General features: G+C 46.9%; 1 protein-coding gene across 2 annotated transcripts in view; it reads right to left on the reverse strand.

Moving 5' to 3' along the window:
• The window catches only part of CCDC61 (coiled-coil domain containing 61), a 538,795-nt gene that overhangs the window by 183,682 nt on the left and 330,020 nt on the right, over positions 1-25,093 (reverse strand). For both annotated transcript variants that reach the window (XM_085625716.1, XM_085625715.1), the window contains exon 10: positions 8,247-8,371. In XM_085625716.1, coding sequence (XP_085481842.1) covers positions 8,247-8,371 — 125 coding nt within the window. The remainder of the gene's footprint in view (positions 1-8,246; positions 8,372-25,093) is intronic.

The raw sequence follows: 25,093 nt of genomic DNA on the forward strand, positions 1-25,093 counted from the left end.
AGTTTGAGCTTCTTGAGACAGAATCTTGTACCTCCCAGTTTGTTGAGGTAAAGCATACTTGTTGTGTTGTCTGTTCTTATTAACATTTATGACCCCTGAATCCTTGCCAAGAAAGCTTGAGGACCCAGTGAGATTTCTCTGAGCTTGGGGAAGTTGATATGCATTCTGGACTGGACTAGAGTCTATTTATCCTGAATTTGAAGATCAAGCACATGAGCTCCTCACCCTTCTAGAGAAGAGTCTGTTGTTATGACGTATTACGAAAGAGGGGAAAGGAATATTAATCCTGTAGAGATTACTGGAGCTTGCCCAACAAGGAAGAGCTGCTTTCATCACAGCGGTGATCTAGATGAGGGTGTTGAATTGTCCCACCACCTGGAGCAACTGTGCGTCCAGTTTTTGGAAAGGTTGCATTTTGAGACTATCATGAGACACTAGGAGAATGGCTCCTCATGCAGTAGAGATTTGATCTGGCAAACTGAAGAGCACTTTCTTTTTGAAAACAAAGTGGGCCAGAAAGGACAGTTTCTGTTGCCTATCTACAGACAAGAATGCCTTGTCGAGCAATGTGTTTAGAGATGCTCCCAGAAAGGTTATTCTCGGCGAAGGCGAAAGGAGAGACTTCTGGAAGTTGACTGTGAGCCCCAGGGTTTGAAAGCGGAGAAAACATGTGAAAGTATCCCTCGACGCCTGCTGGAAGGATGGAGCCTTTATCAGCCAGTCGTTTATGAATGGGAAACCTTGAAGGCCTTTTTGCTGCAGGTGGGCCGCCACTCAGGCAAGATATTTCGTAAATATCCAGGGAGTGGATCATAGACCAAAGGGAAGCACCTTGAACTGGTAATGAGTATCGGCTACTGTGAATGGGAGGAATTTGGAATGCCTGGGGTGGATAAGAACATGGAAATAGGCACCTTGGAGATCAAGGCTGGTTACAAAATCTCTGTGGTTAACAAGGTGGAGAATTTTCTGCAGGGTAATCATACAGAAACATTGCTTCTTCAGGTACTTGTTGAGTGTCCTGAGATCGAGAATTGGGCATCACTCTCCTGAGTTCTTCCTCACTAGGAGCAAACAGGAGTAAAACCCCTTTACTTTCTTAGAGTGTGGAACCAGTTTGATGGACCTTTTTGACAACAGGGCTAAAACCTCCGTTCGAAGAAGATGAGATGAGAGGAATTGTGTTGGTTGAGTTTGAGATGGAACCTGAGTGAACTCCAGGGTATGGCCATATGGGATAAGATCTACGACCCACTTGTCCGTAGTGATTTTGCTCCAATGATGCAGGTATAAGGAAATTCTGGCACCCACTGAAACAGGAGTAGGGGGTGTAGGGGGCACCTTGAGGTTGTCACTGCTTCCTGGCATTATCTCTGTTTGAAGCAGTTTGTCTCCTTCTTGGTTGCTGCTTAGAATAGGCTGCTGACTGCGGTGCTCTATAGGGTTGATGCTGCATATAGGCTAAAAAGGCCTGCTGGTAGGATTGCAGTTGAAATCTCTGGTATCCTCAACAATACGAGTAAGATCAGCTGACACGTGCTCCGTGAAAAGGGGTCTTATGGAACTGGAGAGTTCCTAGGGATCTAGCGGTTTCAATATCCACCTTAATGGCCGGCAGGGCATCATCAACATGCTTCCCGAATAAAGAGTCGATGTCGAGTCGATGTCGAAACACATATCGAGGGTCTTAGTTTGAACTTCTGGCCGGAATGATGTGGCCTTGAGCCAACCCTGGTGCCGAAGGACAGCTGATCCTGTCACCTACTGGAAGCCTAAGGATGCAATATCCATTACACAGTCAATTCAGATGCTGCCTTTTTGCCTTCTTGCAAAATGCGTGGTAGCTTCAGGTTTTTTGCGGCAAGAAATTCAGATATGGGGCGATGTGTGACCACATCTGGCGATCATATCGCCCCAGAATGGCCAGAGAGTTTGCGGCATGGCAGTCCCCGACATCACTGTGACTCTTTTCCTGATATTAACTAGTAGCCTGCCCTCCTTGCCAGATGGAGAACAGATTGGGGTGGATGGAGTTTTAGGCCTGTGGTGTGTATCCTGAGTAATGAGAGAATCAGGTTTTGGATGTCCGATCAAGCAGGCAGGGAAATCCTCTTGCGCTTAATATTTCTCATCTAGTCTAGGGAGATCGCAGTGACGGTCGCTGGAGTCTTCATTATTTTTACTCCTTCCTCCCAGATATAATCAACAATCAGCATAGCTCAGACTTTTCCTGGATTCCTCCTTGAAATTGTACAGAAAACAGTCTGATTGTTTAACAGTAATGGGGAGCTGGAAATGCTTGGCTGCTCTCTCCATTAGTGTGTGAAAACCACCAATATCTTCTGGTGCAGAATCCAGTGGTTGTGGATCTGGAGATGAAGGTAGAGGAATTTTAAAAATCATCCCATTCATTGGTGATCGTTCAATTGTCCGTTAATGCACATTCTTCTCTATCCCCATCACCGTCATCATCATCCGAGTAGACCGATCCTCTCGAGGAGGCAAGGCGATGCGGGATTGTTGTCTCATTCTTGGAGTAGGGGGAGGAGACATATGGTCAGGTGATTTATGTGTGGGCGTAGGTACCACTGCAGATAACTGTTGCACTTCAGCTGGTGTTGGAAGTGCCTGTTATAGTCTAGAAGCATACTTTGCAGGTCTTGCACCGAAGCAGCAGGAACCTGGACCATACCTGGTGGTGGTGGTGAAGCATATGGATGGTATTGCACCACATAGTGGTGGCTTTGATAAACAGGCTCATAATAGTCCTCTTCCTCCTCTTCATCTTGGTATTTAACATGCAACTCTGAGGGGCTGTGGGCTGCACCAAACATTCCTTGATTTTCGTCCTCTGATTCTTGAAGATCCAACAAGTGGCTGGATTGGCAGTGGGGGCACTTTACTGGGAGATATGTATTCAGGATGAATACTTTCTGGAGATGGCAAACGTCTCGTTGACGAGGTAGTCGACAGTAGATTCAACTGTGTGGATAAAAGCAACATTGGTGGCCTCCTCAGTTTGAGTTTTGCCAATGAGGACTTTTCCAATGGCTGCGTCGTCGATGGTGGTACTGACGCTGATGCGCTCATCGACTGTAGGAACAGTCGACGAGGTGGACATAGTCTAAAGAGTGGTCGACAAGGTAGTCTTCGTCGAAGCAGATACTGTCATCAATGCGATGGTTGTCGACAGTAAAAGTGTCGATGGACTGCCAGTCATTGTCGATATTCTTTTAGGTGCCGTTGACGATGGTTTCGATGGCGTTCATGCTGTGGCCGACATTTTTTCAGTCAACGTGGTCTTTTTTAAACCGATTCAGAGGAGGATCTAGATTTCAATGGGAGGGCTGAAGTTGAAATAGAAGGCTCAGATTCAGAGTCTGAAGAAGCCCTTTTCCTTTTTGCCTCAAGAGAGGAGCCTTGTGCGCATCCATGGTGAGTCTTTTTAAAGGCTTTTATGCTTCTGTGAGGGGACTCATGGTGAGACCTTTCCCTCTTTTTGGAAGTCTGTTAGGAAACAAAGCACTCACTCCTTTCCTCCTCAGAAATGACAGCAGTTATGGTTTTACGTTATGGCATTCAAATCAAATCAAATCAATCCAGCTTCATTTGATTTTTGGTACAGAAAATCATAAAAGCAAAACTGTTAAAATATCAAGATTATATAGTTAAAAGAATACCCAATACATTATAAAAAAAACTGATTACCAAAGAATACATTGATTAGTACCCACTTTGTTTTTGAAAATCCTTTTGATATCTCATGCATTTTCATATAATCATGCCTTTCCTGTGTTTAATAATGCTTTTCAAGAAGGAAGCAACTGACTTTGTGAAACATTAGTTATCCAGAAATTGCAAGGCTAGGAACGCAGGCCTGCATTGTCTCAGTCCCCAGAGTCTTAAGACAGGTAAAATTCATCTTTTCCTTTGGTTTCATAAAATTTACAAAATAAAACCGCGTGCCTAGTTAATTGCTGGGATTGGTTATCGCAAGGGCAGCTAATTAGTGTTGGAGACCAGTCGTTTAGTTCAGGAAAGCTTACTGCATGTTGAAAAAAATCCAAATCTAAAATGGGTTAAAACAAATTGATAATACCCACTTAATGCAAAATTTAGGTACAGCTGTGTACCAAATGTAGTGAGTATAAGTTGATTGGATTGTACCAACGACTTAGCTACCTCACTTGCAAATCTGTTTGCCTCCATGATGGTCATACAGGATTTTTAAAGACATTTTCTATTTACCGTATGAAAAATATCAGGATTGTTAAGATATTCTGGGTGACCCAGATTTTTCATAATTTTTTTAATATAATTCAGCCAGGGGATCTCCAGAACCCAGTCTAGCGTGAGGCTATCTTTTAAAACATCTCAGTTAAAAGATGTTCTAGTGGAAGTCCAAATCCTGTGCCACAACAGGACCGGTTGGATCTTAATTGTATCTGAAATATGAGGCAAACCTAATTCTGTGTGGCATACATAAATAGAGGTACTGTCTGGAACCACCAGGAGGTATTTTAGAGAAGCATTTTCCACTTGTTGGATATCTTTGGTATCACGGTAGCCCCATACACCTGCCCCATACATGAGTACAGGCCATCAGCACTGCGTCGTCCGCATACAAGAGGACGGGTATAAGGCGTCTATTTATTTGTGGCAGGTCCTGACACCCTGCTACCAGTGCTTATTCAAGACCATTGGTATATAGAGTGAATAAAAACGGTGCCAGGACGCATCCCTGCCTAACCCCCCCTCTCAACCTTGAATGGTGCAGTGCATTCTCCTTTAAGTCCATAACAGATCCTTGCTTTGGTGTTGCAGTAAAGTTTTCTTAAAAATTGAATTAATGAGGTCTCCACCCCCATAGTAGTTAAAATCTCCCATAATTTATCGTGTACCACACAGTCAAAAGCTGACGATAGGTCTACAAAGGTGAGATATAATTTTCCTTCTTTTGACCGCGTGTACTTCCCCGTCAAGATGTTACGGTTCAGTGCCTGTTTCAGTGTTCCCAAGCCCTGACGAAACCCAAATTGTAGGTCTGAGAGCACCTAGTTTTCTACCGGCCAGTCTTGCACCCACTTCAAGATGATTCATCCCGCTATTTTTACCAGTGAATACAGCAAGGACTTGGACGGTAGCATGCTGGATCCTGCCTGTCACCTTTTTTTAAAATCGGTACTACAATGGATTCTGACCATGTCTCAATGAATCCAGTAGTACAGCAGGCCGCTAAAACCTGCGTTAAAAGTGGGCCCCATAAAAGCAAATTAGATTTAAAAAGGTCTACCGGGACGCCGTCAGGGCCGTGTGCCTTACCTCACTTACTCTCGGTTATTGCATAGGTTACTTCCTCCAGGGAAAAAGAGAGATCAATGTACTCACAGGCAGTGGCCGTAATTCCCCATGTTATTGTTCTATTTTGAGTTATACTATCCTCTTTTCCAGATTTATATACTTTGGAGAAAAAATCCACCCACAGGTTTTCTCCAATAGCAATTTCTACCGTAGGTGTATCCTCGGCTTTAAGGGACGGAGCGTTGACCGTTCGCCAGAAAACTGCACTGTCCCTCTTTTGTGAAGCTTTGTGCAGCACTACCCACGTTTCATCTTTTAGTTCCCTTTTACTAGCCTGAGTGTATTCCTTTCTGCACTGCCTGATCTCGTGGATACATCCATCTGGTTTGTGTAAGGCTTGTTTTAATCTTGTATAAGCTTTAGTGCAGCGCAAATCAAACCATCCATGGCTGCGTGTCTGATCTTTCCTGTTCACAACCCACAGAGCCTCTTTTATTTTGTTTGTAATCTGGGAAAAGGATTCTAAGATTTCAACATGAGTACTTTTCTCATCCAGGCAGCTTAAAAAGGAGTTTCTAGTAAACTCCATTGGCTCAACCTTCCCCCGTTATTGCATTCATAATAAAAACCTTCTCTCACAGTTCTTGAGGGTTTTGGTAGAAAACGTTCTACATATCTTTCAGTCTCTAACCTTGTTCGATGGATGAAGACTATAAATAAATTCCTTATGAAGGCCTTCTGAATGAAGCCTTTCTTAACAGGTGGCACAAGGTCTAAAGAATAATTTCTTGACCAGATCTGACATACTGGAACAGAGAAAAAACTATTTGGAAATCACCAAATCTTAAGAACTGAGCAGAGCTCAGGGAGACTCCCTAACATACGATGTGTGGTGAAAATCTGAGGGAAGATGCCTCTGTTGGGAGTATTCTAAGAGTGCTGTCGACTGATTGAAAACTGTTTAACTTTGGTCCTTTTTTCAAAAGGACATAGATAGGCTATTAAGTTGAAGTTGCATTCCCTTACAGCCTATTATACTGATACATACTGCTTTTCTTATGATACCGTGGTACTCCCACTTCGACGACAAGAAATGATTCAAGCATGTAAATCTATGAAAGATACCCGATACTGCAGAACATAAATTTACTCTGGTGGCTTTGTGTAAGAGAGAGGATTCAATTGGGGGCCAGCTCACCCTTGAGGCCCAACAGCCTCTAATTCCTCACCGTATAATTTATCCAAATTTATTTTCAAACCACTGATGGCTACTCAGTACATCTTCACAAAGCAAGACAAAATGGCTACTCTTTATTATATGAAAAACACAAGGAAGAACAAAATCACAATCGCTGTCTCAGTGTGTTTGTCACTGTATGTTGAGAGACAGAATCACTCTAACAGAACATTGTACCACACCTCCAGAACCGCAAGGCCTTAAACAGAGAAAACAAAGACTGCTAAGAATACGGGCAGGATGACAGACAATTAAATCTGGCATTCTGAGGTGGTCATGTCACCCCTAGATTAATTCAGATCATCAGAAAATTCAAAGCAGGTGTTAGTTTAGTAGGGCTTAAAGGGAAATTTGCTTAAGCTTCTCCGCCTATTCTGCAGATCTTCAAGGATCTTTCGGACACTGAAGGGAGAAACATGCAAATTCATCCTCATCGCTTCAGTATGGGCCAGGTAATTCTGGCACATGGACCTCTAGAATTTATTGATATAGACTCCAAACAGATTAAAAACAGAGGCTCATCTCCTACCCAAGAACCAGAGACAACTTTTCATCACAATCCAGCTTCTTTCTTCTTATATTACAGGGAGCCACCCAACGTTCTAATTACTGTTTCAAATCAACAATCACTACATTAATCTTGTTCACACTGTATGTATGTACTACATTAATCTTGTTCACACTGTATGTATGTAAGTATGTGTAGAACATAAAACTAGCTTGAGAGCAACAGAGCGCAGAACAGGGGGCAAGGCACCCAGGTAGATGCAAACAATGAGGGAGTATTAGGCTGTTAGGTCAAGGGTAGGGCTTGTTGAAAAGGGGAGACTTGAGCTTTTTTCTGAATTGAAGGAGAGCCAGTGCTGATCTGATATCACTAGAGTACTGTTCTAGATCCGTAGTCAGAGAAGGTTTGCCTTCTGTTAATTTACTTTGTGCAAGATTTCGTCTACAGTCTAGCAATATTCAGGCTCCCAGTCTACGCTCTACCCCAGGCGTGGTTAGTACGTTTGCCAGGTCTTGCTGAGCAGCATAATGCAGAAAACAGTGCTGAGTATTAGTGAAAAAAATTGGAAAGGAGCCACTCTGTAATAAGCCATCAGTATCATCTTTTGCCACTCATGTCCTGGTTGGGAGAATGTGTCAAAGGGGGCGGGGGTCCAAATAACCCTCAAAATCCCTCCACCCCTATTTCAGATAAAGGATCACGCTGTAGAAACGTTTACACTTCAGGAAGACCAGGATGCCTGTAGCATGTTGGAAATCCTGCATTTGATTGCATTTTATAATATAACTGCAATGTTTGAATTTTTAAAATACATTTAGAGCTGTCAATTGTATAGAATAATTGAGGAAAAATAGATTTTTCATTCTGGAGGGCCCCTATGAATTTTATTAACATGAGGGGGTATGGCATATAAAGTCTTAAGTCCTCTGGCGTTTCGGAACCTGTCCGAGGTACAAGATTATGGTTTCTTGGTGCAGTAATATCAATCAGCCTCTGAAGGCCATCTCACTTCCTCACAGAAGAGTAGCACTATTGAATATTATTCCTGTCGTTTGACTATGAAAAGCTACTGTCCTCCTGGACGCATGGTTAGAGTCCTGATCTGTGAACAGATGCATTCTTCTTAGTGGTACTCATTATAAATAACCTATGATGGCCATCATCATCATGACAGAAAATCTCAAAGATACCTTTACGTACCGGATGAGCTTCGACCTCTGTTTTTGCCAGCACTATCTCCTCTGGCACCCCTTGAGCCTCTTGAAGGTAATCTGCCCCGGTCACTTACTGGGGAACTTCCTATTTCCCTCTGGGTCCTTCGTATGCTGTGGAAGGGAATATCACAAGACACCATTAAAAAGATGATAAAATGAATTGCTTTTAAAATTGCTTCTCTTCCATCAGTATCTTAAAAGCATTATTTAACTATTTCTGAACATCAGGAAAAGAGGACATGTTATTTCTTTAGATTACTAGTACTGGTAAGATCAACGAAAATTCAATAACTCCTCACAATCGTCACATCAGTAAATATCCTAATTATCACATCTGTAAAAATCCTAGCTTGCTGTACGTCATCTTCTGTTTCCTTCTGAGCTGGCACAGAGTCACTCCAACAAAAGTGGACATACAAACCATATAAGCCCTAAAGCTCACTTATAATTTCCCATATAATTAGTGATTGTCATATCACTGAGCTGGGTGCTTAAATGATCTGTCGGGTCTTATAAACTCAAAGAATTTGGACCTCCTGGATCCACGGGCTCAAGCCCCCACTTGACACGAGTAACTGAATTTCAAAGTCTTTCCACCAAGTATCTAGGTTGTTTATCATTAAGAACCACAACAAGCCCAACTAAAAGAGTATCTGTAAAACAGATGTAATCCACCTCGAAAATAAACTACCTTCTGAATATTTCGGGATTAGTGGGTCTAGAAACTGTTCATGTCTGCCCCCGACAGTCACAAACATAAATGTTACTGTAACAGTTCCTTAAGAGATGTCACAATTGGGCAACTCATCACTTTTTGCACTGGGTGAAGTTACCCTCCTCTACCAGGAAGAGGGTGTGGCCTAGCGACTACAGCAGTCGACCTCAAAGCTGGGGAACCGGGTTGAGTTTCGACAGGGACGCTCATCATCCTGTGATACTGGGCAAATCACTTAATCGCCCCATGCCTAACAAAATGAAGGTGTCAGTCTGTAACGCAACAGGTGCTTATGTGAAGCCCTCTGATACCTTCGGGTCGAATTCATGCTATATAAAACTCAAAGAAATAAAAAATAAAACAGTGATGCCCAACCTAGTAATTCATTGAAGACGGTAACAAAAATGAGGGTTCACCAGACTGTGTCCAGTTTTCAAGAAGTTAATTTCGTTCATCGAGGTTCACATATCCCATATATATCACATGAATCTCATAAAATGAAATACACTTCTTCAAACCTGGACAGTTCGTGAACCCTCCTTTCTGTTGTTATCCTTTAGATAGTTCAGGAAAGATTCCAGTAATTCCTAACCATACAAGACTCAACAGCAAATGAACAAGCTATCTAAAGCAGCCTTCTCCAATGAGTAACTTGTGAAAGCTGCCAGTAAGTAACTCTCCATTGTGCAGCCCAACTTACTAAATTAGAAGCTTTTGCTCAGTTAAATTAATATATGTATACAAAAAGCGTGCACTGGAGTCGAAAACGAGTGTATTTTCAGAACCTAAACTATGGTGCTTGGAGAAAAAATGTTTAATTTCCAAAATATATTTAAAGCAAAGTTGAAGTGATAGATTATGCGGTGTTACAGAGAATTATTATTGATATTATTAACTTGTTGCCAGGTCCGTTCAGAGGCTACAGCTGTTATGTATTGTTCATATAAAGACATTCCACATTGACAAAGCCTTTTTTCATTACAACTGGCAACCGTGCCTGAGGCACTGAGGAGATCACGGCTGGTACGCTTGCATTTTAATGCCCATTAATGTGATCGAGGCCGATGTGGTCACTATTACAACTCTAATAATATTAGTAACTCAGGATCATTTTCATTGTACATACGTAGCAGTTTTTACTGAAAAGGTTGAATAGCCTGATCCAGAGGCACTAAACGACTGAGGTACCATAGATAATAAAATTCCACCTGTGACTCTAGGAGACGCACATACTTACATTGCAAGGCAATGCTTGATGTGAAGTTAATCTGTATATGCCCCACATCCTTATCTACCTTTCTGCAGTTAGGAGGTGTCAGCCTCTCTTCTACCAGGCCTTCTCAGTGGACTCAAACAGCTGCTGTGAAGTGTCTCATCAGGAATGAGAAACATTAGCTAAGGCCGATCATCAATATGGACTTCAGCTACTCCAAAGATGGCGTGGGCCCAGCGGATGTTCTACCCAGCTTCCGTTATCAACTGAGGATAGGGGCAGCCCTTCCTCCATTTGTGTGAAATAGTACCATAGAGACACACAGCATGTGGCACACAATGTTCGTAGCAGCAAAAGGATGTACACCATTAACTGCAGTTTGCTAAAGGCTGCTGCTTGGACCTGCCTCACGTTCTGCTCAGTTTTACTCGTCAGCTCTAGGGTGAGGGAGCGGCTCTTCCAATTACAACTCATACCAGAGGTTTGAGATTACAGTGCCTCCTTAGATGTTATGCCTGCAAGCCGGGGCTCCCGAAGAACGTGGTCGAGTCTCTAAGCGCCAGCGATTTTCTGCACGTATCTTTGCAGATCTCAGCGGGCTGAATACAAGATCCAGCTGTCATGGCGGCGTCAGTACTACAACCAAAAGACTGGGCGTCAGTGGAAGCAGGTCCAGCAGCTGCTAGTTTGTTTCGCTTACGCGGCCATGCAGCAGCCGCTCAGACATTTGGAATCTTTGTTAATTACCTTAGGCAATTGGAGATTCGGCATTGAGTCCTGCGAGGTCCATGGCATACTTCTTTTTCCCAGCATACTCCAAAGGAAGGTCAGTGGGGAGACTCCTCCAGGTCAATTGATGATGGCTGGCGCTTTAACATTCTTTATCCATTCTTCCCACTCCAAGATGGAGGGCACTTAGAATTGTGGGATTGTGCCCGGACTGAAGAGTATAAAAGTGGATTCAAATACACGATGATGTTTGTGCCACAATGCATTCAAAGTATTTTTCGTCCGGTTTATCACCCACTCACTTTTCTCTGAGCCCTACTATTTTTCTGCTGCACGTTTCCACATCAGAATTTTTCCCCAACAACTCTCCTGTCTTGCCATCTCTTTAAGATTCCGACCTGATCAGGTGTTCAGTCAATCTTGTAGATTCACTAGTTCAGTCCAGCAGGATACTGGAAGGTTTTTTGTGCCTATTTGGCTTTTTTCCTCCCTTTGGGGCACATTTTTGGTGGTACCAGTTTTCCAATGATATTTATACGCACTTGAAGGAACTGTACTGACTGGAAGGAGAAGCTCTACCTCAGCCAGTCGCTTCTGAAGAACAATAATTTGTGCCTGGCCATTGACAGGTTGTAGTGCCTATGAACTCAAGTCCCAGGAGTAAGGATGTCTATCTACTATGGAATGAAATCTGGTGGCTCCAACATAAGCATTAGCTTAAACACTGAAGGAACAAAATCAAGAACTACAGCAATTTGTGTAATGAAACTTTAGCATTACAAAAGGCATTAGTTACGTAGAGTCATAGATCCGACAATGGGTCTTTCAACAGCCCTTTGCTTTTCTGGTGACCCTAATAAGACTGCACATTTTGCCTCTTGAACAGCAGAATTTGATCAGAACAGGCCAAGACCAGTTGTCTAAACAATTCTCTCACTGGTCTCACTGGTCTAGCCTTATCGAACAAGTTACTTACCTTCGGTAACGATATATCTGTAAAAAACATTAGTTAGCGATAGATTCCTTACCTTAGAATTAACCCCAGGCGTCAAACTGGATCCGGAAAGTTTTCATCAGCAGTACCCCTGCGCGCCGGAAGGTGGCGTCGTGCGGATCCGCGTCCGTCATAGGCGTCATGATCGCCGGGATGACGTCGCAGCAGCTACTTATACGCCGCCCTCGCGCGCTGACGTCAGTCCTGTACACGACTTTCCATGCCAGGCACACCGAGCCATGCAAGATACTGACCACTGGTGCATTGAAACTAGGGCCCTGAAAGGGATGACCTTAACCCTAGAAATCAGTTCGCAGAACGGGGAGGATGGGTGGGGCGGTAAGGAATCTATCACTAACTAATGTCTCTTACAGATATATCGTTACCGAAGGTAAGTAACTTGTTCATCTGAAAGAGACAAGTTAGTGATAGATTCCTTACCTTAGAATAGATACCCCAGCAATACCAGCCCCGGTGGTGGGTCTGCCAACCAAGATCACACCAGAAAGTCACTGAGAACAGAACGGCCAAAGAAGCCGTCTCTCCGGACTTGACTGTCAAGGCAATAATGCTTAGTAAAAGTGTGCAGCGAGACCCACGTGGCTGCCTGACAGATGTCTTGCAGGGGGACACCACATCCCAATGCAGTAGTAGCTGCTGTCGCCCTGGTAGAATGGGCGCGCAACCCCACCGGAGGCTCCTTTTTAGCCAGAGGATAACAGGCTTTGATAAACAAGAGGACCCAGTGGGAGATAGTCCTCTTGTGTACAGCCCGGCCTTTCTTGGCGCCTACGTAGCCAACAAAGAGCTGGTCATCCACCCGGAACTGTTGTGTGCGATTGAGGCAAAATGAGAGCGCACGTTTTGGGTCCAGACGGTGGAACCTCTCTTCCTCTCTGGAAGGGTTCGGAGGCGGAAAGAAAGTGGGCTAGGTGATAGTTTGCCCTATGTGGAAGGGAGTAACGACCTTTGGCAAAAAGGAAGGATGAGTGCGGAGCACAACCTTGTCCGGATGAACCAACAGAAAAGGAGGTTTACAGGAAAGAGCCTGGAGCTCACTCACGCGCCTAGCGGAGGTGATGGCAACCAGGAAAGCAGTCTTCATAGTTAGTAAACAAAGAGGGCAGTTGTGAAGCGGCTCAAAAGGAGCGCACATCAAATAAGTAAGAACCAGATTCAAGTCCCACTGCCGCATCACAAACGGAATAGGAGGGAAAAGGTGAGTAATGCATTTGAGAAATCTATTTACCACAGGGGACTTGAAAAGAGAGGGCTTATCAGGGAGCCTGAGAAAGGCCGAAATTGCAGAAAGATAGACCTTAATAGTGCCCAGAGCAGAGCCCTGCCGGGCCAAAGAAAGAAGGAACAAAAGGACTTCTGAAAGAGGGGCAGAAAGGGGATCCACAGCCTTTGCTGTGCACCATGCCACAAATTTGTTCCACCTGCACGCGTAAACCGATTTAGTGGAGAGACGCCTGGCTGCCAAAATGATATCACAGACTTCAGGAGGCAAGTCAAATGGAATCAACTGTTGCCGCTCAATCTCCACGCATGGAGGTGGGGGCTGGACAGGTTCGGGTGGAGGACCGTCCCCTGCTGCTGCAACAGAAGATCCTCCCGAAGAAGCAGTCGGATCGGGGTATCCACGCTCATACTGAGTAGCTCGGGATACCAAACTCTTCTAGCCCAGTCCGGGGCCACAAGAATGACTTGGGCCCGGTCGCGCCTTATCTTCTTCAGCACTCTGGGCAGAAGTGGTATAGGCAGAAAGTCGCACAACAGACCGCAACTCCACTCGCGACGAAAAGCGCCACCTAGCAAGTGCTGCCTTGGAAATTCCAATGCACAGAACTGATGATATTTCATGTTCTCTTCGGTGGCGAATGGATCTAACTAAGGCTCTCCCCACTGTTGAAAGAGACCTTGCGCCACCTCCGAGTGAAGACGCCATTCGTGATCCATCATGCACCTGCGGCTGAGTTCGTCCGCCCTGGCGTTCAAAGAACATGCCAAGTTTTTAACCACCAAGGAAATGTTCAGAGAAGCAGAGCCTCCGGACATAGGAGCCACGACCCCACCCCATCTTGCTTGTTGCAGTACCACATGGTGGTGATGTTGTCTGTGAACACCTGCACTACTCTCCCCTTGACAGAGGGAAGGAATGCCTTCAGTGCAAGTAGGATCGCCCGGAGCGTCAGAAGGTTGAGATGGAGCCTGGACTCCACCGGAGACTAGGGGCCCCTGATCTCCGCCTCTCCCCTGTGGCCGCCACATCCCAGGAGGGACGCATCCATCACCACAGTGTGCTCCGGTTGGGGAAGGGAGAGTGATCTGCCGCTGACCCAATGCCGGTCCGTGAGCCACCACTGCAACTGTTGTGCAGTGCCCTCCGAGATCTGGACGTACTCGGACAGGTCCCCTTGATGTTGCGCCCACTGGAATTTCAGGTCCCACTGCAGAGCCCGCATATGCCAACTGGCATGAGTTGTCAGCAGGATGCAGGAGGCCATGAGGCCCAGCAGCCTCAAGGTCATCCTGACCGAAACCTAGGACAAGGGCCGAAAGATCGGAATCATAGCCCGAATGTCCCAGACTCGCTGTTCGGGAGGATAAACCCGAAACTGCAGCGTGTCCAAAACCGCTCCGATAAAGAGGAGCTTCTGGGAGGGAATCAGGTGCGACTTCGGCACATTGATGGAGAACACCAGCAAATGCAGGAGGTCGGCCGTAGTCTGGAGGTGAGAGACGACTGCCTGGGGCGAGCCCTCCTTCAACAGCCAGTCGTCGAGATAGGGGGAAGACTGACACCCCTGAACTGCGCAGATAAGCTGCGACCACTGCCATCACTTTTGTGAACACCCGAGGGGCGCTGGTAAGGCTAAAAGGGAGCACAGTGAACTGAAAGTGCTCGTGGCCTACTGTGAACCGCAGGTAACGCCAGTGGGCCGGCAGGACGGGGATATGAAAATAAGCGTCCTGCAAGTCCAACGCTACCATCCAGTCTTGCGGGTCTAGGGCAGACAAGACCTGAGCAAGTGTGAGCATCTTGAACTTCTCCTTCCGGAGGAAGCGATTGACGTTCCGAAGGTCTAAGATAGGGCACATGCCGTTGTCCTTCTTTAGAACCAAGAAGTAGTGGAAGTAACAACCACGACCTTCTTCTGGCATCGGAACGTGTTCGATGGCCCCCTTGGCCAAGAGGGCCGCAACTTCCTGCTGGAGAAGTGACAAGTGATCCCCCGACATGCAGTGGTACTGGGGTGGCATGGCTAGAGGGGTAGTCTCGAAGGGGAGGGAGTAGCCCCCTCGGACTATCTGTAAAACCCACCTGTCCGAATTGATGCTGCGCCAGTGGGGGAGGTAATGGCGGATCCTGCCGCCCACTGGCGTTTGGTGGGCCTGAAACACCGGACTAGGGAGGTTTGGAGGCAGTGGTGGCAGGGGAGGTGGTGGACTGACCCAACCGCTGGCCCCGTGACCCATCGCGGCAGTTCCCACGTCCACAGCTGCGCTGAGACTGTTGCTGCACAGGCCTGTGGCTCTGAAACAAACGTGTTTGGGCGCCCCTTCCTTGGCCACGAAAGGAGCAAACAGCAGAAGCCGAAGGAGTGCGTGTGGCTGACAGGCCCAAGGACTTGGCCGTAGCCCACGAGTCCTTAAAACGCTCCAACGCACTGTCTGCCTTGTTGCCAAAAAGTCGAGTGCCATCAAAAGGGATGTCCATCAGAGTATTCTGGACATCCCCAAAAAAGCCAGTTGTCCTCAGCCAGGCGTGATGGCGTAGCGCCACTGTCGTGGAAATCGCTCTCCCCCGCGAGTCGGTGGTGTCAAGGCCCCAATGAATCCTGAACTTGGCTGCATCCCTCCCCTCAGCAATAGCTTGGGAGAGCACCGTCCGGGCCTCCTACGGACACTGAGGCAGCACCTGCGCCACCGTATCCCACACAGAGTGGGAATAACGGTCCAAGAGGCATGCGGTGTTCACAGACCGCAACCCTGAACGGACAGAAGAGAAAATCTTCTTCCCAAACTGCTCCAGTTTCTTGGATTCCCTGTCCGGAGGTGCTGATGGGAATAAGCTCGGAAACGCAGAAGCTTGGACAACCAATCTCTCAGGGGCAGGGTGTTGGGAGAGGAAAATGGGGTCACCCGGGGCCGGGCAATGGCATCGGGCCACGTTCCTATCCACAGGAGCCCCTGTGTTGGGCCTGGACCAGGTGCCTAAAAGAACGTCGGAAAGTGCGTCATTAAAGAGCAGCAGTGGCTCCACAGAGGAAACCGCCGGCCGAAGCACTTCTGTCAGGCGGTTAGTCCTGACCGCCACTGTAGGGAGCTCGAGGTGGAGAGCCTCGGCTGCCCTACACAACACCACTGAATAAGTACCACCCTCCTCCATAGCCACGGTAGAAGGAGACAGTGCGCCAGGATCTGGAGCAAAATTCAGACCACCTGCGTCCTCCAAATCCTCTTCCCAGTCCGGGTCTAACTCGCATTGGGCTGTGAGAGGGTCTTCAGACCCCTTCCAGTCCTGCCCGTCCTCCATAACCTGCTGGGCAGGCGGAAAAGAAGGAGGAGGATGGAGAAAGGGATAGAAATTCCCCATCAGCGTCAGAATCGGCATCGATCGACACCGGTCCGGCACCGTATCCATGTTGGGGTGGAAGCAGAGTACGGCTTGGGCCGGGGAGTCGGACAACGCCGGCGGCGGTGCCATAGAAGTCTATGTTGGTGGAGGTCGTATGAGGCCAAAAGACATCGGCTGGGATCCATGCGTGGATCCATGGGCGTCTCGCGGCCAGAGCCGTCGGGAACGTTGGGGCTGGAGCCAGCAACAATGAAGGGCGAGGACCCCCAGTCAGACCCGTGGGGTCCAAAGGCGCGCCGGCGGGCCCCAACGGGCCAAAGAGGCGGACCATGGCTGACAGAAATTCCTGCAGCTGTGCCGGAGTCACCGACAGACCCGGGAAGGGTGGGTAGGCTGTTGGCAACTGGGTAGGCTCTGCCGGAGCCGCGGGGTGGCACCACCTGCACCCTCAGCCGTGTCGCGCTAGTGGAAGGCGAAGAGCGACGTCGCCTCTTCGACTTCTTGTGCTTTGCCTTACCTGACCCGAGTGCGAAGACTTCGTCGAATGATGGTGGTGGCTCCGCGATCGGTCCCTCAACCTCCTACGGGACCTTGAACGGCTCCCGGGCCTCAAGCAACTTTCAGGACTGCTCCCGCAAAGTTTCCGGAGCCATGGCCCAGCAGTCTGGGCACGACGCGAGGTCGCGGTCGTGGCCCAGGCAGTAGAGACACTCATGGTGCGGGTCCGTCACCGACATCGTGCAGAGACAAGCCTCGCAAGACTTGAAACCGGGCATCCCTATACACCAGGAGTCAAAGACACAAAGAACAGAGACAAAAAGTCCCCAAAAACTCAGTCAAAAATATACCGTGGGTACCGCTCTCTCCGGATCTGCTCTTGCTGGCTTGGAAAAGGAAAGAACTGACATCAGCGCGCGAGGGCGGCGTCTAAGTAGCTGCCGCGACGTCATACCGGCGATCATGCCGCCTACAACGGACACAGAGCCGCACAACGCCACCTTCCGACGCGCAGGGGTACTGCTGACGAAAACTTTCCAAATCCAGTCTGACGCCTGAGGGTAATTCTAAGGTAAGGAATCATTCACTAATGTGTCTCTTTCAGATATACGCCATGCTCTTAGTTGCAGCAAAAAAACCTATCCAACAAATTACTCTAACGTCCTTTCTATCTTTAAAAGAAATGTTCAAAAGACAAGAGTATTCAGCTGAGGAAGCCCTTGATGACATTCAGCCGGGTACTGCTGATGTCTTAACTTATATTATTATGAAGTTTCGGCAACTACTAACACAAACCATTTGGGTAGATAGGTCCCTAATGACTTTGTTATTAGGGCAAATGAAGAAATCAAGGCTGAATTGACCCATTCAACTTGACCAACAACTTCTTCTGATTGTATTGATCTTGCACGGTTAATAATACACTGAAAGAGCGAAATAAGTAGATGCTTAAACAACAACCTACATTCTCCTATGGATGTTCGAGACCTTTGCTCACTAAAGCCCTGAGGCCTAATCTCAAGAATCATACGTAAAAACCAAAGAAAAACCTATGCAGACCAGGCCGCTCAAGCAATATAGACTCAATCAGTGTGGTCTCAGTCTGTATTGTGGCTCCCTGGATCGTCTAATCCATTCTTGCCTAATCTGTCCTGAATGACTCTCGGGAACCATTAGGTCTCATTCTTTGTAAAAGGGGGAGAATATCAAATTCCCTATGTTATGCAATCTGAGGAAGCCTACTCTTCCTTATTTTTTACTCCAATGAATCTAACTTTGTCCAAAGGATATGGTCTTGTGATTTCAATCTTGCTGATTTGTGGTGCCAGCAGTCTGTACATTGATGAGAATTGGGCGCTTGCATAGAACTTTCATCGCATTCTCAATGAAGCACCTTTGCTAGTTAAAACTGTAGATGGCAAGCACTAGTCTCTGGTCCAATTAAGGTAAGGACCAATCATTTAATGATAACATTGAGAAATCAGAGGGAGATGTTCTCTTTTGACATCACTAAGTCTCCAAATTAGTCCCTTGGTTCATTAGGCACAACTTGAATATCTACTGGATAAACAGAATAATATCTCTTTCTTTGCAATTTAGCCTTGTACATTGTTACCCAATGATTAACGATTTGCGAAAGAATTCAGGACTGAAGACAATCAATAATCTTCTGCTGTTTTCTGAAAAGTATCAATCATTTGCTGATGTTTTTGCAAAACCTAAGGTATTGGCTCTACTTCCACAGCGAGACCTAAATTGTGCCATTCCGCTTGAACCTGGTTCACTAGTCCCATTTGGCAGAATGTGCTCTCTATCTGAAACCCGAAAGTAGCTCTGAAAGAATATTTGCAAGAAAATCTGCAGAATCCTTTTATTAACCACTCCAGATCAGTATCAAACATTTATAGAGTGCGGCAAGTCACCCGTTAGAGTCTCGAGGCCCCTGTAGCTGCTGTGTGATGGTATATAATTCGAACATCCAGGTTTTGGGTTCACTCCTGAATTGCTGGAGTGACTAGGCACTCCTTAGATGCAGGGGAAGGGAGTTTCATGCATTGGTTGCCAGGTGCTAGAAGGATCATCCTCCGCTGCTGGCTCAGGGGATCTGGGGGGTGTCTGTGGGGAAGCGGGAGGCAGAACTGAGGTGTCTGGTTGGTTGGTGTAAGGTCAGTAGTTTGTTGAGGTATGACCAGGAGCATCTTCATTTTTGTAAACCAAAGAAGCTCAACGAGTGAAGGCCCTATACTGATTACACAAAGTCTGTCCTCAAATAAATTACATCGAATCTGAATGAGGGAGAGGGTCGTGGCCAAGACGGTGGACGTTCCCTTGTGAGGTCCACTCCTCCCCAGACGTTTGTCTTAAATACTAACATTTGGGGATTGTGTTCACAACTTGGAATGTAAGATAAACACTGTACTAAGGTGTTAGAGAGGTTATAAAGTTGGCAAAACTGATTTTGATGTAGCAGTTCGGTCCAAAAGCCCAGTGCAGAACGTTTGACCGTGGAATGGTTAGCGAACAAGCCTACAAAGATTTTGCTACACCTAACTCTTTGAAATTCATGGGTGCTATTTCCTACTCCTGTGTGACAGCAGGGGAGGTCTTGGGAACCAAAAACATTATGTGTTAAAAAACAATGAATGTATCCTTTTACTAAAGGGTCATCAGACAGGGGTCTGTGAGTATCAACAGGATACCCGCTTATGGCCCAACTCATGAACCTTTATTGAGACAAGAGACATTGCCTACTTAGACCTTGCAATTGGAATAGGAATTTTGGCATAGACAGCAGCTGGCCTGAGAGCATTTTGGAGCACTTTCAATTAGTCTTCTTGGTGGTTAGTGAGATACTTGCCTAAGTAGGTCCCACTTTCTGATTCCCTACGAGTGGAGGTTTTTCAAGGTGTCACAGTGAAGGGTAGCTCATAATTAATATTGTCCTTCTCTTGAAGGTAACCAGGCTGTGCCTTCCCTTTACTACTTTAGTTATATGTTGTACTTCGTTATTATATCCCCCCTCCCACCCCCTTCCCCGGGTTCATCCTTCCGCCACCGTGTAATAATCAAAAACTGGCAGCAGCTGTATAAGCACGATGGGTCCATGCTGCCTCTGCAATTCCTGGTGTGAAGTTAAGCACGTCGGAGAAGATGGCGTGACAGTATACTAGCCACTCTGCTTGTGCCGCTCAGTGGTGAGCCTCCCACAAGCCGCTTCCCACCCCTCATCAATCACAAACATTGCTACCCTGTGGAGTGGTGTGAGCTTTAAGCAATGCTGTGACAGGGTGGGTCCCGAGAGGCCCTGGCCGCCATTACTCCTACATCCTGAGGTGCTCCGAAGCGACAAAGGTAGCGTTGGGCATGGGTGCCAGTGGATACGCCATGGGGTGAGACGACCCCGCACGCTCACAAGGCACCGGCGACAACATTTAGATATACCACCTCCAAACCACAGGCCTTCAAGAACAGCAGCGGGGATGGGTAGACGCAGTGAAGCTCTGATTCGTAAGTCAATGCAGTGCTCCAGGAAGCCATCCAGCGGTCACGTTCTGTGCTAGAGACCAAGATTGGGGGACACTGGGGTGGACATCCCTCGACTGCAGCAAGATCTGCGCAATGCTGTAGACAGGATAGCAGGACCCGAGGACGGCATTGCAGAGCTTGAGGACTCTGTTGCCAAGCTCAAAACAGAGGTGGTGCAATTTACCACAGCTACCCAAACCTTGGGGCATCTCTGTAGAGGACGCTGAAAACCAAGTGCAGAAGAGTAATATCCGCTTCATAGGTTTGCCCAAAACAGCAGAAGGGGACCCACCGGAGGTCAACTTGGAACAGTGGCTCTCCACTTGGGTGCCAGCAGAGCGGGATAGGTGCTGGAGAGGGCCTGCAGGTCCCTTTTGGGGAGGCCGCCTCCGGTGGCGCCACCATGCCCTATGATCACCAAAATGCTCAACTACGGAGATTGAGATGTGACAATTAGGGTGGTTAGAGAGAAAGGTAACCTGATTGTCAGTCCTTCAAGATTCTAATTTTAGCAGCATCTATTCGCCAGTACAACTGCAGTGTAAATCTTTTTAGGCTGTTAAACAAAAGCTAAGGGTGCTGAAGATAATTTACATGCTCTTATATCCTGCTAAGATAAGGGGGGCTCATGCATCCAAATGTTTTTTCTTAAGACACTCCGGAGGTGGCTTGAGGTGGGCGTCAACACAGCGTCCTTTTCAGTGTAATCCTCCCCTACCAAGGAGGCAGCCGATGACGGAACATGAGCTACTGCTAGAAGCATGACATAAAGGCCAAGGATAATGCAGAAGCTCCCCGATGAGGCAAAGCTACAGTGCATAGTCATCTGAATCCTTCGCATCGGGCACTGACTGACCAGGTGCGGGATGCAGGCCTGACCTCTTCTCATTTGCGGACACCTTGGTCACAGCACAGGTACTGGATGGAGGGATTTCATCAGTGGATCACAATGGGATTCCTCTAGATGGGATCAATCAATAGGCAAAGATGGGTCATCTCCATAATCTAAACTTTCCTAGTCCGTTCTCTCAAAGTTTGGCTTGCCAGCTACATTGCATCCTTGTCTACTTAACAGGACCCGAGGGGTGGGGGTAGGTTGGACAGTCAGTTGAGGAAATATAACCCTTGACATTTTTTCCTGTTGTGTGTTTTCTAATGTTGGGGCGACAGATTCTTCTTGGGAGGAAGTGTGGGGTGAGGGGTGTTGTGAGGTAACAGGGGTGGAAAATGTGGCCCTGTTGGCCATGGTTGCTGTGGTTTCAAAGCCAGTGGTGTATAATAATACTTTCTTCTTTTGCTGGATTTTGGCAACAGTGGAAGGAGGGGAACTGCCCCTCCTGGGAGCCACTAGGGTCCCCACTGAGCACCTTACCCTTTCGTATTCTACCTAGATCCCTACATTGAACAGACTTAAAGTTATGATGTGGAATGTCAATGGACTGATTGACAGGGTAAAGAGGGGTGGTTATGGGCTTTGTGAAGAGTCATATGCCTTGCCATAACAAGAAACTCTCCTGCTAGGCACCAAATGCCGTCTCTTAGCTAGATAGGGTTATGACAGAGTGTTTTAGGGCGGGGTATTAGAGTGGATTCTAAAGGGTTGGCAATCCTTATACAAAAGCAGCTTCCCATGGTGGTGCCCAGGGTTGAGACAGACCATCAGTGCAGACACTGTCAAAGGGAGTCTACAACATCAGTATCTGTCGGCCCAAATCCTGGCTATCCCACAATGCCTCACCTGAACTTGTAACCTCCCCAGAGTAGCAGATGATTTTTCCAAACCAGGAACATTACCCCTCTAGTCCCCAAACCGTGGAGACAGATCCTCACCTTTCATCTCTCACTCATGCATGCCCTTAGTAAACAAAAGAAAGACACAAAGAAAGTTTACAATACATTTATTGAAACTATCGTAGTCCCTTATGAAGCATAAATGCGGCGATAAGTAGGCAAATGCAACTAAGCAACGTAATCCGCATTACTAGCAGGCTGTATACAATAAACACCACCATGGCAAAATATCTGCCTTTGCCTAGCCTTACTATGTAAACAAAAATATATATTAGTGATCTCTGGAACAAGCAACAGACCCCATATCTGAATATGTAGTTAGGTGGTCCGCATCATGAGGATAAACTCAGTTTACGCACGACTGCTGTGTTCGTTGCAGGACAGGTCTCTCTGCCTGAATTCTCCTCTCTGCCTCAAGGGGACAAGGCACAGTTTATATGATAAACTTACTGTGTTGGAAAGCTGCAGCTGTGCTACCTTGTTATGTCTAAAACAATAGGAGCTGCTGCTGACAGGGCAAAAAAAACCAGTACATTATGTTATTATGTATTCCAGGCAACCTACTACAAAATGTGCAGACTGGCTCCTGAGAAGAATCACTAAATAACAAACATGTACAGTGTATTAATAAAATATGGGTCATGGTTGCGAACTGACCTAATTTTTCTGCCGACTGCAGATTTGCTCACCGCAAAGGGGGTCCCACATCCTACTCTAGAGGATTTCAGACCACTTCCCAGTTGTGGCCCAGGTAGGGAGTCCAGGAGGAGGGTATCGCCAAGTATGGCGACCAAATGCCTGGAGCCTCATGGACAAAATGGTGACGCGCCTCTTAGAACAGGAATTGAAGATCTTTCTGGATCTGAATGAAGGGTCAGTGGAATCTCCTGGAGTGCTAGAAGGGCTGCAGGGAAGGCCTGTGTGCAGGCACATGTCCAATCCCAACTCGAGACTCGGGAGGGGCAAAATCTAAAGCAGTTCGCTGAGCCGGAGCCTGTATTGTCCACCTTGAGCGGGTGTCAGACCCAGGAGAAGTAGAGGTTGAAAGGCCAACACTGAGGCAACTCTGCCTTTTTTAATGTGCTACAACTGGACAGCATGGGGGATAAATCAAGCAAATTACTTTACTGGTTGGCAACTCATTGGGCAGTCGATCGGATGATCCCAGAGATGGCAGGGCCCGCTGAAGTGAGAGTCAAGGAGGCCGAGGTGACTGTGGCAGCATTAGGGGACTATTATCAGGCACTATATGCAAAGCAGGTTAGACCCTCTCAGGAAAAATCCACCCAGCTCATGACAGATTTGCCCCAGTGGACCCTAAGTGACATGGACAGGGTAGAACTGGAATGAACATCGCACTGGCGGAGCTGGAAGATGCCATGAAGGATGTGACCCAAGCAAAACTCCGGGACCAGATGGGCTCCAGTTCAATATTATCAGAAGTTCGGGACATCCGTGCTGCCATCCCTGTTGGCTATGTACACCGAAGCCATAGCAAAAGGCCATTTCCCTTAGGGACTGGGCTTGGCCACAATAGAAGACCTACATAAAGAGGGGCAACCACCCAAGTAGTGTTTTTTATATCGTCTGATTGACCTGATCATCAAAAAGTGCAAAATGTATGATAAAGTGTTAGCCAACAGGCTCCTTAACATCCTAGTGATGTTGGTCCACCTGAATCAGTGTAGCTTCATACCACAGAACAGCACTAGACACTGTATACACAGAGTTCATGCTGCCCGGGCGCACCAGCACTGGCTCACTGGACCCAGCACCTATCTCCTTATTGATTTTGAAAAGGCTATAGATTCTCTTGATTGGCATTTTCTTTGGGATGTGCTTATGTGACTAGGTTATGCCCCCAATTTATAACATACATTTAGGTGTTGTACGTTAACCCCAGGTACGCAGGTTAGGAGTCCCGTTCTTAGTCCAGCAGGGCACCATACAGGGCTGCCCATTATCACCACTCCTCTTCGCTCTGGCAATGCAGCCTTTGGTGAAGTGAGTCAGATGTGATGCTCAAGTTTGCAGACTTAGCGTGGGGAGTGGTCCCAAAGATCGCATCGCTTTACATGCAGGCAATGTGCTACTTTGTCTTTCTCGCCCAGTGGCTACCGGTCTCAGGCTCTTTTACATGCTGGAACTTTACAGGAAAGCCTCAATAATTGATCCAAGTCTCCATTGGTTCTTGTTCCCAGAGGTGCCCAGGTGGAGTGCTGGTAGAACTGGTAGAACAGGGTGTTGGAAAGTAGGATCTGCTTCTTATGGTTACCCCCACTTTTTGCTTGATGTTGCACTGTTTTTCACTAGTCTGACTGGGATCCTGTTAATCAGGACCCCAGTCTATCTGCTTTCTCCTTTAAATTGTTACATGTACTTTGGTACACTCCAGATTGGATACTGGGGTACCCTTATCAGTCCCTAGTATATGGTACACATGTACCCAGGGCATAGGAACCCCAGAGGCCTCCCATGGGCTTTACATGCAGGCAATGTGCTACTTTTTCTTTCTCGCCCAGTGGCTACCGGTCTCAGGTTCTTTTACATGCTGAAACTTTACAAGAAAGCCTCGGTTATTGATCCAAGTCTCCATTAGTTCTTGTTCCCAGAGGCGCCCAGGTGGAGTGCTGGTAGAGCAGGGAACCTATCCATAGACTGAACTTTCAGATTTAGGAATCAATATAGCCCTGCAACTGGTTCTCTCCAAGTCTTTAAATTTAACACCCCTGGTTACCAAAAATGAAGAAAGACCTGAAGAGGTGGGCGCACCTGCCACTCAG

Source organism: Triturus cristatus, chromosome 9 (assembly GCF_964204655.1).
Source record: "Triturus cristatus chromosome 9, aTriCri1.1, whole genome shotgun sequence".
Classification (NCBI taxonomy): Eukaryota; Metazoa; Chordata; class Amphibia; order Caudata; family Salamandridae; genus Triturus; species Triturus cristatus.